This window comes from Oncorhynchus mykiss, chromosome 7 (genome assembly GCF_057628025.1).
Source record: "Oncorhynchus mykiss isolate SJ-2025 chromosome 7, ASM5762802v1, whole genome shotgun sequence".
In the NCBI taxonomy this organism is placed as follows: domain Eukaryota; kingdom Metazoa; phylum Chordata; class Actinopteri; order Salmoniformes; family Salmonidae; genus Oncorhynchus; species Oncorhynchus mykiss.
In genome coordinates this window covers 15,232,501-15,247,892 of record NC_143028.1, presented here as the reverse complement: position 1 = coordinate 15,247,892, position 15,392 = coordinate 15,232,501, and the positions used below count along the sequence as shown (strand labels likewise).

The window sequence follows — 15,392 nt, the reverse complement described above, 5'->3', positions numbered from 1 at the left end:
GTTCAATATCATATACTGTAGTCAAATGTAAGGTACTATAGTCACAAGGAACAGTGAGATGTTCACTGATTTTTGCCATTGCGCTCATAAATGTGTACCTGAAATGTCTGTATGTAGGCTACAGCAGGGAATTGTTAATGGCAAGGGAAGGTTTGATCCACGTCCTGTCTTCAAATGCTTGCCATAAAGCTCATGTCATATTCTTCAACTATAAAACGTGTTAAACGTATAGCCCGTTTTCACTGAGCTTTACTCTCCGAGACAGTCCTTATGAAGCAGGGGGATTTATAACAATTAGTCTCTTGATGGGTAATTATGTGACTATAAATAAAAGTAATTAATTCAGCCACCCTAGAGTGACTTCCAAACATTCTCTCTCGCTCTCTCTCCCACCTCTCTCTCTCTCTCTCTCTAACACGAAACGTACAAGATCCATAACAGACAGAAGAACCACGAGATGATCTCAACACATGTATTTAAGGAATAGTAGCCTTTCTAAATCTGGTTAAATGTGCATGGCTGCCAACGGTGCATTCCATGCCCAAAAGCCTATCCAAAGGTGACTTTTTCATATTTGGACGCAATTTAACAGTCACGGATCTGCGTGTGTAGGATATGAGTGATTGATGAATTGCTTCCATATCACGAGCTTTCATCACGTGGTACGTTTTATGATTTATCTTTATCCAATTTCACTGGAATTCTGCAACGTGGTCTCTCGAACCGCAGAGCTCGCCCTCGTTTAGCGCTGCGCACCACATTCCTCGCTGCAGAATGTGCTCTAACACTTTGATGCCACGGATCCATCTAAGGGTTTTGCTTTCGTTTTAAGTTCACCTGGTCTGATGTGTTCCTCTAAAGTGTCATTTGGGAGAGGATGTTGCTTCTCATTTATGCAACTTTGCTTGGAATTTTCCTCAAAACAGGTATGCTAAACTTTGGAGACTGCGTAATCTTACATGTGTTGTCTTTCTGCGTTGTATTCGGGTGCTGAGAGTATTTCCTCGTGATGTGTCAACGTTTCCAGCTATTCCAATCTAATTCAAGTTTGGATTATGGTTAAATTATTTTGGGCAGCTTTTTGTTGTCAGATGAAAACAATTACATATTTTTCAGAAGTCCAGGAGAGGTCTAGTAATGCCAACAGGGAGGCGCGCAAGAGGTTACCGTTGCAGATCAAATCATCTCAGTAAATGCATGTATAACTGTCTTGGAATAAGAAATTGTGGCACAGATTCTTGAATTTGACATTTCTATAGGCACCTGCGCTCCAGCTACAGAAAATATGTCACCTTAGGTCATAATTACGTCTGTAAAACTATTGCGCATATCACCTGTGCAAAGGCAGATATTTTCAAAATGTGATTTAGACTTCTATTTTACATATCTTTTATTCAATTTAATGATGTTGTTTAAAAATGTAAATGTGAAATAATAGAGCAAGACATGCTGAAACATTGAACATTATTCCATATTTAGAGCATCTTTGTGATCTTACAATTGCCCTACATGGTATGCTAATTAGGCTATTAAGTATTCCGATTAATTGCTAGACACCATTACAGGTGACAAATGTATTCACTCATTTTATAAAGCAGAGGGACATGTGTAGGCCACTCATTTATCAATAGCTAATTAATAGCTCTCTAATTGACAACACAAATGCAATTCAACATTTTCTTTTACAGGTGTAGGCATTCCATCAAGCTCAAATGATAAGGAACATTGACTGATCAACAGTTGTCAGCTCTGGTGAATGTAGTAAACTAAATCACCATTTTCTTTAGTGGGTGTCAAATGAGCTGATCTACCACGCCTTGAACACCTGTGATGAATATTAAATATCACTAAATATGCAGAGAATAACAAAGCTGTCTCTCTTCAGATGACTGTGGAAGGAAAATACACAATTGAAGATAGATGACGGCAAATAAACTGATTTCTCAATCCACACGGGTCACCTTATAGCAATGATATGCTAATAATGTATACAATGGTGGCAATGTAGTTGCTAAAAAAAAAAAGAATCAGGTAAAATGACAATGATAATCCATGTCAATGGAGAAGTCCGCATTGTCATTCCAACATACGTCCACGGATCATATCATCAGAATGATGTGACAGTCAGCCGCGGAGAGCTTTTCCGGTCCCTATTTCCACTTGAACCCATTGCACATGGCACATGAACAGTGGCGTGTAAGAACTTGATCTCACCAAAAATGCCTCTGGTGTAAATAACATACAAATGTTCTGTCCGTTCTGAGTTGGATGTGCTGCTTTTGGTTAACATACCAACTCCTTAAAACATCATCTTCATTGTTAGCAGAAATGACTTCTAAGTAATTTGATGAGGTATTTTACCTCAGTGAAAAGGGTATTGCGGAACAAAATGAACAGTATAGACAATATGTACATAACTTTATGCTTGCCTAAATGTTCATTATATATATAGTGTCAATATCCAGTGGTATATAGAGGACAAATGCAATACAGTCTAGGATGTGTTTAGGCACTTTAAGAGACTATTGCTCGGTTGATGGATGGGGTTTTGAGGCATTTATCTGGTTTTAACGTAATTACGCTCTGATTTTTTGGGGGGGATCCTTTTCAATTGAATTTGTGCTTGATGGCGCTGTCAGACTGGGAAATGAATGACTGTCTCCAGTTCAATAATTAGAACACAGTACTATCTGTCATGGAGAACAAATGACCTGAAACTGTGGCGCTTGAGAAAATGTTAAATTATTGTTTATCATTGCACGGTCATGCATGTTTCTGCTAAACCCCCATTTGCAAACCCTGAATCAGATTGTGCTCTCCATCCGGGAATCCTCTGTTAAATTTTTCATCCCTGTGAAACAACTTTGCATGAATAGCCAACCATCTGTCATTCTTTGTTAATCTCAATTTCCATTTAATTCCAATCAGTCATGTTAGAATGAATTCATCTCATTTGAAGTCAGTGCTGGAGCAACAGCTTCATTGAGTGTGTGGATAAAGCACTTTGTCTGTAACACTCTGGCTTGATTGTTTCGACCTGTAGTAGTCAGAATGGCAATTATTATTCTAGTGGGTAAAGTTGAGGGGCCATTTTCCCTGCACAGATACAGTATGTCCAGCCTCCACACACAATTGTGTCTGATGGCTCTATATTAAGTTTAGTTGGCAAGTAAATGAGAGTATGGATTTATATTGTTGAAACTTATTTGTTCATTATTTTCAGTCAAAATCCCTTTATCCTGACTCCAGATCTGTTTGTGCATTAAACAACTCCTCTCTACTGAGTTTCTTTGCTGTCTTGACAAACGTGTATGTAGTCAGAGAAGTATGTGTTTTGTGTGACTTGTCAGTGCTTTCTGTGGTGTGGTACAGAAATGTCATCATATTAGCTCAAAGTCCTATTGTCTGGTATTTGTAACATGTCCGCATGTGCAAGGATAGCATCAACATCGACTCTCCAACATGAAATGCTCATTGAGATAATCTTCACATTTGTTATTCATCGAGGAGATCCAGTCTTTTTTTCAGAGTCCACCTCCTTGTCCTCTGATCATTGCAAATAGGTACCAAGTTGACTTTCAAAATGCCAGCAAAGAGACATTTTCGATTTCAAAGATGCATTTGTCTCTCCTCGAGGATACAGTTCCTGGTCTGTGGTAATGGCAATAGATCAAAAAAACACTTATTCTTGATTAGTTGGGAGGAAAATATGTCGGGCTGAAAGGCCCTAAATGAACAAGGGATAATACTAATGACTGAACTGCACAAAATAACATTTTCAAATCTTTCAAGTAAGATTTTAGGCCTAATCTTTCAAAAAACGTTCAGCGTTTAGATCAAGCCTGCCTGGAGTGCCAGTTGGGCAGAGTTGCTTTGCTTTTCTTGACCACTCCATTGGTTATGATGTACCAGGCAAGCTCAATCAAGCACAGCTAAACACGCTTGAAAGAATTTGCCTGTAGTCTCTCTTGACCAACATTCATAGACTAATGAGATTACTACAGTATATGCCAGATACTGGTGAACTGTTCTTGTGGGCTTTAAAACATTTTTTGTTTTAACCCTTGCGGTTCTTCCTGTCTCTCTCTCTCTCTCTCTCTCTCTCTTGTACAGGCTATGCTCTCCAGATCCAATGTTACCAGTGTGAGGAGGTGAAAAATAATGAATGCTCCACGCCGGAGTTCATTGTCAACTGCACGGTCAACGTGCAGGACATGTGTCAGAAAGAGGTACTGGTGAAGAAGGATGGTAAGAAAACAGAGTCTCCTGGGCAGTCCCATTCCTTTCCTCATTTGTTCTTCATTGGATCGAGATAGTGGAAGAGTAGTCCCTTCTCGCAGATGCTGTATCTCCGCCACAGCAGAGTGTGAGCTTTAGTTTGATGAGAGAGACTAGTGAGAGAAAGACAGGAAGTTTGGGGGATCTGTTTTGTGTCAGAAGGGCGTGGGTTGGATTAGAACCCACGTCGAACACAATAGAGATGTGTTCTGCAGCTAGACCACCCCAGGCCACACTGCCTTCTCTGACACCTACCTTGCAATGCAAAACAACCCACACCGGACTGTGACACTTTTAACATGTGACCTAAATAAGGAATATTTTCCTCTTTCGTGTACTTCCTCTCTATCTCTGAATTCAGTGGAACTGACCTATAGGGTCTCCTTGTAACGTAAACAAATGAGATCATAAACTAGGCCTATACGTATGCCCACTAAATCAATTGGGAACTATCAAAGAATCTCCGTAGATGAAGAGGCTATTACCATAGTTAATTCATGGTTTATGGCTCATATTCTTTTAATGGGATTTTCCCAAAGGAACGTTAACGCCCTTGGTTGCTGGTTGCTGTACTCAGTTGATCCATTAATATTTTTTTCATTATAAACTGGGTAATATGAGCCCTGAATTCTGATTGGCTGAAAGCTGTGGCATGTCAGACCGTATACCACGGGTATGGCAAAACATTTATTTGTACTGCTGTAATTACGTTGGTAACCAGTTTATAATAGCAACAAGACACCTCAGGAGGTTTGTGGTATATGGCCAATATACCACCACAGCTAAGGGCTGTATCCAGGCACTCCACGTTGCATCGTGCTTAAGAACAGCCCTTAGCTGTGGTATATTGGCCATACAGCACACCCCTTCGTGCCTTATTGCTTAATGAGATAACGCCCTTCAAATACACTAGGCCTATTGTTCCTACCACATCCAGTGTTATGACATGTACAGTATGTCACTTGTGATCAAATGTATGCTTTCATTTACAAGAGTATTAAAAACATGTACCAAGAAATCATACATGTAGCTAGATTGTCTTTAGCGAGTGTTTTATGCCCAAACTATGTCTCTGAACGTGATGGTGGACAAGCTACATCACTCAAAGTCAATGATCTATGACAATAATGTCATGAACAAATGTACACTATGTGTAATGCTGTGTAATGGTTTGAATAACCTTGAGATAAGGATGCACTTTTGTGTGAAATGCACATGCTTACAGTATATTCACAAATCTTTTCCAGTCTCTGCACTCTTTAGAAAGGTCTTCTGAGTCATTTGATTCTAATGCGATGTTGGCAAAGGGATTCTTATGTGCTCCTGTAAGCAGATAAAATGAAAATTCATGCATACTTTTATTCTAACATAAAACCTTCTAGCAATGTTGGGTAATGAATGTGTTCCTTAATTTGATCATTTCATATAATGTCAGCCTGAGACCAGGAGCCTAACTAATTATCTTTATGTGCAGCAACCGCAATTTATCACAAATAATGAATTTGCGAATTACCACAACATTTTCGTGGAAAGAAGTACTTGCATAATGTGTGTATGATATGTGAAGACCTCTGTAACATAATCCTCAAGGAAAGTTGGCTTTTGCACGTGATTTGGTGTCAGCTTGGTCTCTACCCATTCCTCCCCCCAACAAAGGTTTGGGGACTTGGTTTGTTAGACAGTCAGTTCTAAATGTGCAGAGTGATGAAGTATGGAACAAAGAAGAGGGTTGATTAAGCTGAAGTTGTATTGTTAGTTATGCCAAACTTAATAGCAGTAATCAGGGGCAGACACAGGCTGAAATTGTCTACTTTTGTCTTGAAGGCTTGTCTGACGTCTTTGAGACAAAACAAGAATATTGTATTGCATTTACAAATTGCCACTTTGTCTGACAGCTCATCTGTCATTATTTCAAGAGAAAGACGAGTAAATTAGAGCAGTAAAGTTTGGATGGAAGTTTTAATGTGACTAGCAGTTCTCTTCTCCCTTTCATCTATTTCCTCTCTACGCTTTAATTACAACTTTTCGTAACACTTTACTTAGCGTCGACAGGTATAGCGCATTATGCCACAGTTACAATGCAACGTAAGACAGGTCGGGAGCACTTATGAACTTGTGAATGACTGCCTACCGGGGAACAGTGGGTTAAATGCCTTGTTCAGGGCCAGAACGACAGCTCGGTGATTCGATGCAGCAACCTATCGGTTACTGGCCCAATGCTCTAACCACTAGGATACCTGCCGCCCCTTCTCATCATTATGACAGCTCTTTGCAGTCTGTTGACAAATTTCAGCAAAGAACACATTATAAACCTTCTATAAAGACATTATAAGCATCCGTATATGCTTATAACAATTACTAATGCTTATAGATTCAGTGGAGCGAGAGTCACATCTCCAGGGTCACCTTGGATTTGTTTGTGTCCAAAAACCCAGTGTCTATTTCCTAGGAAGGAGTAGGGAGAAGTGGGAGTTGTTGAGTCCCTGCAAGGTGTTCATTTATCAGGCAGAGAGACGCAGGCTTTCTTACCACCTCCTGTGGTAAAGCTTAATGGCACAACAACATTTCCATGAAATCGAAACACTCTTGTTCATGTGCATTCTCTCGCCACCATATAAATCAAAGCATAGTTTTGTTGCAATTGTTCCATAGTTTGAGAGCATTATATTCTGTCAAGGTTTTATTTTTTACAACGGCTCTACAAAGGTTCTAGGCACTTAGAGGATCACCTCCCAGGAATATGAACCATTCCAGTATTGATCAGGATAAAGTTCTGTTAAATTGCAAATAGCACTGAATTACAATATACTGTCTGTCTCGAGAATTTCTCACTAGGCTAAGATCCTAAGGCTAATATTTTTAAATCACCACATTTTCTTGATGTGTAATTGTTATTCCTGTATATTTGTGAAAAAAGGGTAGATTAGATCATGCTTTGTCTGATTTTCACAGATATTTGCTTTACGCGCAAGAAAATGCGCTGTGAAAGGGTGCGAGACATGGCATAGGCCAGACATCACATAAAACAGACATACATTAATGAAAACAAAACAAAAATGACAGTTGAAGGACTTTTAACCCTGCCTTCCCCAGTGCTTGTGCTACCTCAGTTTGCTCCGAGACTTGGCTCAGTTTCACCAACAGTCTCACTACCACACATACCTTGACCTGGACTTCCTGTATAGCTTTGCACTATCCCTGACCGCTTCTCTCTCTCCTTCTTCAGGCATATTTTACCGCAAGTCCTGTGCCTCGTCCGGGGCATGCCTCATATCCTCATCAGGCTACCAGCAGTTCTGCACTGGAAGGATCAACTCTGTGTGCATCTCCTGTTGTAACACACCGCTCTGCAATGGGCCCCGGAAGAAGAACCGCCCGGTCCCGTCGGCCGCCACCTCTTCATTTTCCTCCCTTCTTTTGCTGCTGGTCTCCCTCACGCTGGTCTCCCTCTCTCTGGCATAGACCTAGAGGCGTCCATTTGTCCCCTCCTCTACCCGAAGATCACACTAGAGTATTATGAGAGTACATAAAGCCTACAGTGTACATAACACTACGTAGTGTATTGGCTACATCAGACTCTAGTGTCGTCTTTGGAGAGGAATCCTATACATAAGAGACTATCACAGGAGGTTGGTGGCACTGGGGCGAACAGGCTTGTGGTAATGACTGGAGCAGAGCAAGTGGAATGGTATCAAAGACATCAAGCACATGGTTTCAATGGTTTCCAGGTGTTTGATGCCATTCCATTTGCTCCGTTCCGGGCATTATTATGAGCCGTTCTCCCCTCAGCAGCCACCTGTGGACTCTACAGCTTCATCTTTGGATCAGATACTCAAGAGCTTAAGACTCTTTGGAAGGATCCCCTTTTATAATCCTGGTGTTTTGAGTTTTTGAGAACTGAATGCTTTACCATTGCCTCCTTCTTCTTCGTTCATCCCTTGCCTTCCAATCACCCTTTGCTTACTCTGTAGGGTCCCTATTGGGGGCAGTGGGCACTGACCTCATCAACGTCGGTGTTCTCCTGTTTATAGGTAGATCGAACACGTCAGATCAATAGTTCCGATGATTAGAAGTCAGACGGGATCACAGTCAGTGAGTACTCAGCAGCCGTTTAGCTGTGTGAGAATTGTGTTAACTCATCATAGATCTGAGTGTAGAGATGGCACTGACAGCTGAGGACATTGAACAGCGAGTTGTAGGGATTGTGGAGATATACTTAGATGTCTGCATCATTTGCTACTGGTACAAGTTCTTGTTATAGTAAGTACTAAATGCTGGATATCATGTATTATATCATTTGTAAGTACAGATGTATGATCTTAATTTGACCAGTTTCTCACAGCAGGAAAATATTCCTACAGCAACAAATCCTACAGAAATTGTAATTATTGTGTAGATTATAATTGATGGACATTTTTGTAGGGGGGTGATAAAAAAAAAAATAGAAAAATAAATGGACATTTTTGTAGGGGTTGATAAAAAAAAATTGATAGGGCAAACCAAGTCCAAAATGTTAAAGTGGAAATTACAACTTTAGAAGCCTTTAAAAACCTTGAATACACTACAAGTTTACTTTTCCTACTGTGCAGGAAATTCCCTGCAAAAACAGGTTGATCAAATTAAGATCCTACATCTGTATATACCCAATTACTTTCTTGGACTTCAAATATTGCTGAAAGACACAAGGGATTTGTTTTTAAACTTATCAATTTAGACGTTATATAAATCAACATATTCAGTAACCTGTTATTAGCTGTAGTCATTTACAGAATGATAAGAATCTGCATCAACATCCGGTTTCAACTTCAAAAACTTTTTAGGTGTCATTCTTCAAGTAGGGAGGCAGGTAGCCTAGTGGTTAGAGCGTTGGACTAGGAACCTAAAAGGCTGCAAGATTGAATCCCTGAGCTGACAAGGCAAAAATCTGTCGTTCTGCCCCTGAACAAGGCAGTTAACCCACTGCGCCTAGGCCGTCATTGAAAATAAGAATTTGTTCTTAACTGACTTGCCTAGAAAAAGTATATTTGAAGTCATTCAACAGTCCTTATAGTTCAGCTTTTTAGTTGTAGAACTTATGCAGTTCAGTTATACATAACTGAGAAATTCACATTAAGGACATTTCATTGCAGGGATGCATATTATAAAATGTTCTGTATAGACATGAGATATGTGGCTGTCATTGCGGGAAGGTCGGATATAAGTATTGGTTATTGTAGCTACCTGCTTAAACTGTGTAGAGGTGCTTTTTAGTGTAGTTGCTCACCTGCCACTATTTATGATGTTAGTATAATGCTCATTCAGCAGCATATGTCCTTTGCAACACATTGACTCGCGGAAGTGGAAACAATTGCAAAACGATCCGCGATCTGGAACGCTCACCACGTACGGCGCGTTGTGGAATGGATCACTTAGCTATGGGTGGAGGGTCAGAGTTGATGGATACATATGCTCAACAATGCATCATGTACAAATACTGCTCCTACTGTTATGTATTACTGAAATCATATTCTCTCTCTTTCGATTGATGTTTCCTGTCTGATGGATTGCCACTCAAAAGTACCAGAGCGAGCACAAACACAACTGTTTAGGATTGTATAACATGATCCACATAAAACATTGGAGTGAGTGACTGGTCAAAATGTTTCTATTGATCCCCAAAACTGATGCCCCTCAATGGTAATTAGAGTTTATATGACTACTTGTTGACGCGACATTGTGGAGTTGATTTGGGAGGGAACTGTACATACAAAAGTGTAAAGGACAACAGTTGCAGGAGGAAATACACGAGGGGGTGTTTATTTATGTTGGCTAGTGTTTCTTTCTTGGTTCTTGTGCCATGGGCTTTTGCCAGTCATACTCAGTACTAGCTTAACAGTAGCTTTACAGCATCTACGTTGTCTTTTTTTTCCAGCTGAGTCTATTGTCAATTGATTATTTATTTATTCTTCTGAAATGGCAGCACAGAGACTGAAGGGAAGACCTTTATTTTTAAAATACAGCATTTATTGAAATGTCAATAGATTTCAGAAACATATCTAATAACTTACTCTCATTTTGATTTGATTCGATTTATTAATTGGCCATTCTAATTATTGAAAGGCTTTGTAAAGAGGATCATGTCAGAAGTATGACATGATTCATCTTTCAAATTAAAAGATAGTGATTAAATTAAACGATAGTGATAATGATAGAGCTTTTTTTCCCTCCTGATTTGATGTTTATCTTGAATGTGTAAGGCATTGAGCTAACAGGTAGACAGAATTGGGGAATTATGGGTAATTTTTTTGATGGTCTACCTTAATTGGTCTTCTGTGAAGAGTGATTGTATATTCTGCCCATGTGAAATGCAAATAAAGAGTTGTGACAAAAAGAAAACAGTGCTTCTGAAACAGCAGACTCACCATTCTGTTTTCAATTGACCTAAATACGTAATAGACAAATACAATATGTATAATAAGATTTTTAATGACCTCATGAGTCTTAAAATGCCAACCTCTTTTGTTGGGGAGTTAAGACTTGTCTGTAAGTGAGACGTGGGCCTTGTTAAGTCAAACTCACACTGCGAGAGAGAGATGGAGGAAGGGAGCCAGGGAGAGAGGGATGACCGACACAGCCGTGCCCCACGTTTAAATGAGAGACCCAGGGTGACGGAGGCTGTGAAATATCATGTCTCGGAGCCTAGCTTGACATTTCAGTGACCTCCAGCGGCTAGGGTTTTTCTTCTTATTCACCACCAGGTACGTACTATGTGGACCTTGTTCAACTGATTCCACCGTCTGTAAAAATGGATATCACGGGGAGATGTCCCTGCATTTCATATTTCTGTCACTTCCACACAGCTAGATGTAGGCTAGGGCAGAATGGAAAACATTGAAGTGGTTTCATCGATTAACGTTGACATCTAAGTGGACAAAGCATCCACCCACGCACCTGTTTCCTTGTAATTCTGCCGCTCCCAATTTCCAACGTTGTAATTCCATTATTACAGACAATACTAATGCAATAGACCTTCATTTCAGATTTTTTTTCTCTCTCAAAGGTTTGCATTATTAGGTATCTCTAATTACAACTACTGTATAATTGTGTTGGAATTATGACGACCCATTCGTGACGATTAACCATGTCTTCAGAACATTGTCACTGTTTCGCTGTCTAGCCTTGCACAAACTAGTAAGACCACTGTAATGTCTTTCCGTTTAATAACAATATGTCATTGAATTTGTAAAGCACATTTCTCACACCGAAGATTCTACATTTCCCTCCACAGTAGATGAGGGACTAAATGAACTGTACCGGATAATGCTACTTTCTGCCTTCCACTTTGAGTACCACACTACCATACACTTTACATTGTCACCACCTTCAATTATCATGCTACGAGAGGCAATAAGGAGTTCGGCGCAGAGACCAATTATAACCAAGCTGCTTCTTGCCATTCCTTCATGCATACACGGGGAAGTACATATTTCGGTGCAGTCAGTGATGAACAAGCAGGCGCTAACAAGCACAACGATCATTTGCTTCAGGCAGGAAAGAAAGTAGAGGATGGTGCAGTATGTAGGTTTTTCTATGGTGTAAGAAACTATTGATAAGACTGTTGACGGTGATGCTGTTCAAATCTGTGTGTTAGAGAGATCAGCTGTGTCAGGGTCGTCCCCTGCCTCCTTGGTGTCTGCAGTGACAAACAACCCAGTGCTGCCGTAATGTAGGCAGTGGGCAAGTCTTACACAATACACTTTCCTTTACATAGCACTGTTTTGCCACACAGACGGATGTGGCTCTACACAATGGAGTGATATGCTATCAGATGTCTTCAAATATACCTTAATGGAGCATGGGGCGGCAGGGTAGCCTAGTGGTTAGAGCGTTGGACTAGTAACCGGAAGGTTGCAAGTTCAAATCCCCGGGCTGAAAAGGTAAAAATCTGTCATTCTGCCCCTGAACAGGGGTTGTCATTGAAAATAAGAATTTGTTCTTAACTGACTTGCCTAGATAAATAAAATTCAACACATTGCAAGTATGTTTAAAATGAAGCCTTTAGCTTTCTCCCACTATGCATTTGTCTGGGGAGAGAGGACCAGACTGGCTCTTCATATAAAAGAGGAGAAGTATAGATGACATAAATGTTATAACAAGGCTGGTGGAAGTTTATGTCAACGAGATAAGTATCTTCAGCAGAAAGTCTGATTGGGCTTCTTCTGGAGTCATCAATATCTCTGTGTGTGTGTTTCTAATATCATATACAAAAGCCCAGAATGCCCACTTTAGAGATAGTCCCCACTGATTTTCATTGTGACCTGATAAAGGCTGGCAAAGAAAATAAGAGATTTAAAGCCCGTGAACAAAAACACCTAGAGAGTGGTTTGAATACAAAGCGGCCATGATTGAAAACCTCCTCTCAAATGCTCTCTACACTGTTTCTCACAATGAGTCTTGCTGCTTATTTCAAGCGTCTTGGCGTGGAATGCAATTACACTAGAACACATTGAAGATGTGATTGTTATGGCTTCTCAACAAATAAACTCTCAGGCAAATAGTTTTGTGTTAAAACCTCTTAAGGATCCGCCCCTTTTTTCAATTTTTGCCTAGAATGACATACCCAAATCTAACTGCCTGTAGCCCAGGACCTGAAGCAAGGATATGCATATTATTGATACCATTTGAAAGGAAACACTTTGAAGTTTGTGGAAATGTAGGAGAATATAGAATAGATCTTGTAAAAGATAATACAAAGAAAGAAACATGCAGTTATTATTTATTGTTGTACCTGAAATGCCCAGGTGCAATTTACATTTTGGTCACTAGATGGCAGCAGTGTACGTGCAAAGTTTTAGACTGATCCAATGAACCATTGTATTTCTGTTCAACAATTTGTATCAAGACTGCCCAAATGTGCCTAATTGGTTTATTAATACATTTTCAAGTTCATAACTGTGCACTCTCCGCAAACAATAGCATGGTATTATTTCACTGTAAAATCTACTGTAAATGGGACAGAGCAGCTAGATTAACAAGAATTGAAGCTTTCTGCCAATATCAGATACGTCTATGTCCTGGGAAATGTTCTTGTTACTTACAACCTCATGCTAATCACATTAGCCTACGTTAGCGCAACTGTCCCGCGGGGGACAAGATAACATGCACTTCAGAAGGGGCTGCTGCAGGCGTAAGTGATTTAGAAACCGATTCTATGTGCCTCTCTAAGGTAGAGTTCAGATTTTTTTTTAGAAATTGATCTTTTGTCCAATCAGATCAGCTCTGAAAAAGTTGTGAAAAGGACTGATGTGACTGGTCAAAAGACCAATTACTGGAAAAAATATCAAAATTGGGCTGCCTCTGTAAATGCAGCCAAAATTACATTGTCTGTCAGTCTGTCAGTCTCTCATCGAATGCTGATTCACCAGGCCCAAAAGCCCCTTCAGTGAGACATAACGCCTCATGGCTTCTTTACAACCTCTGGCAAGGGCAATGGAGCCCCATGTTCCTCTCAACGTACAAAAGTAATTCCGGCAGAGGCACAATTCCGGCAGAGGCACATTGAGGCACATGTGAGCCGGAAGCAATTATGTACACTTTGTACAGTAAATGAAGAAGATTAAGCCTCGGCCGGTGGGATAAAAGTACACAGTTAGACGCACAAGATCACAGAGAAACACAGTGCTGAACACAAGCAAAGCGGACGCTCCTGTACCTTCTCGAACAGGATCATTAAAGCAGCGGCAACTGCACCCTGCAGCAGAAAAAGTGTTGGCGACAGACAGCGCTATTAAGCAGAGAGGCTGTGTGGAAAAGGAGAGAGCCAAAAGGATTGAGATAGTAGGAGAAGAGGGGGTACTAACTGCAGACTACAGACCTCCTGGGTTTAAGAAACAGCAAAAAGACAGAGATTATTAGAAACAATAGGGCTACCTCTGCTTCGGCCCTAATGATGTTTGTGCAAACGTAGGCATATTAGGGGGTGCTGGTTGAAACACTCTAGTTGATGAGGGACTTCAACTCATGTTTGATTTGTTTACTTTGCAAGTGTGTTAGCCAGGATGGCAAAAGTATTCATATTTTGGGAAGGATTGTGTACAAGGTAGTTATTATGTTTTTGGGAAGGGATAGAGGAGGTGGGTCCAAAACCATAGGGACATCCTAATCACCCGACTGCTAATACTGGCTTAATAGGATCATTTCGGAGCCAGAGTTTCGATGGGAATGATCTGAGTGATCATTTCACGTGTGTTAATTGGCATGTTTAAATGGGGGGGGGGCATCACAAATACATGCTGTTGCAGACATGCACGGTCAGCGCACAGACAGACCTTTTGGTGGGGCAGATGCTCAAAACAAAAACACCACCTAAAAAGAAAAATCCGTAACCGCGGTCACCGACTCGGGTTAGCAGTTATGGCTTTGATTATTTAAAGAAAAGGAGCATGTACTCTACGCAGTTAGAGACGTATAGGAGCATGTGCCTGCATGTGGTGTACATGTACCACAGGAAAACGGGCGCGCATTATATAGTGTCTTTGCCTCGATTGCTTTGTGCTCTCAGACATCCTGAGTCATGTCCAAACGCTCCAAGTTATGAGGATCAACAACACAGCCTGGCTGATCAAAACCAGCTAATTGACGAAAGTAAATGTTTGTTTTCTCTCCCCCTCTAAAGTGATCTGATGGGAAATAAAAAAGTGTCTCGACTTATCTTTTTCTCAAGGGAGCTAATAAAGAAAACGAAACTTAATAACACATCTGTTTTGATTGATTCAACTGTGTTATTGGGGATGGGAGCAAGAGAGGATCTATATCATTAGGCAATGGGAAAACATTAACAGGCTTTGGGGCCTACACTAAATACATCAAGCCACCAGAAGAAGCCAGAAGATAAAAGAGACTGTATTAATCAGAATAATGTCGGTCGGGAGAACCCTTGGTGCAATGCCCTGTCGTTTTACACTGATTAAAATAGAAGCCGGCACTTGGAATCCAATAGTTATGCTTTATAGATTGAGACATGCAGTGATGGAAATGGATGTCTTGTAAAAAAGTTTATCTAGTGTTCGTCCCAAATGGCACTCTATTACCAACTAGTGTTATACTTTACACCAGGGCCCATAGAGAATAGGGTG

General features: G+C 40.4%; 1 protein-coding gene across 1 annotated transcript; it reads left to right on the top strand.

Annotated features, from left to right (window-relative positions):
• Positions 1-393: 393 nt before the first annotated feature.
• LOC110527458 (ly6/PLAUR domain-containing protein 1) lies at positions 394-10,653 on the top strand. The gene is made up of 3 exons (XM_021608733.3): positions 394-926; positions 4,114-4,248; positions 7,505-10,653. Exons 1-3 carry the CDS (start codon positions 878-880, stop codon positions 7,738-7,740), a joined length of 420 nt encoding a protein of 139 aa, XP_021464408.1. The 5' UTR covers positions 394-877; the 3' UTR covers positions 7,741-10,653.
• Positions 10,654-15,392: the final 4,739 nt, after the last annotated feature.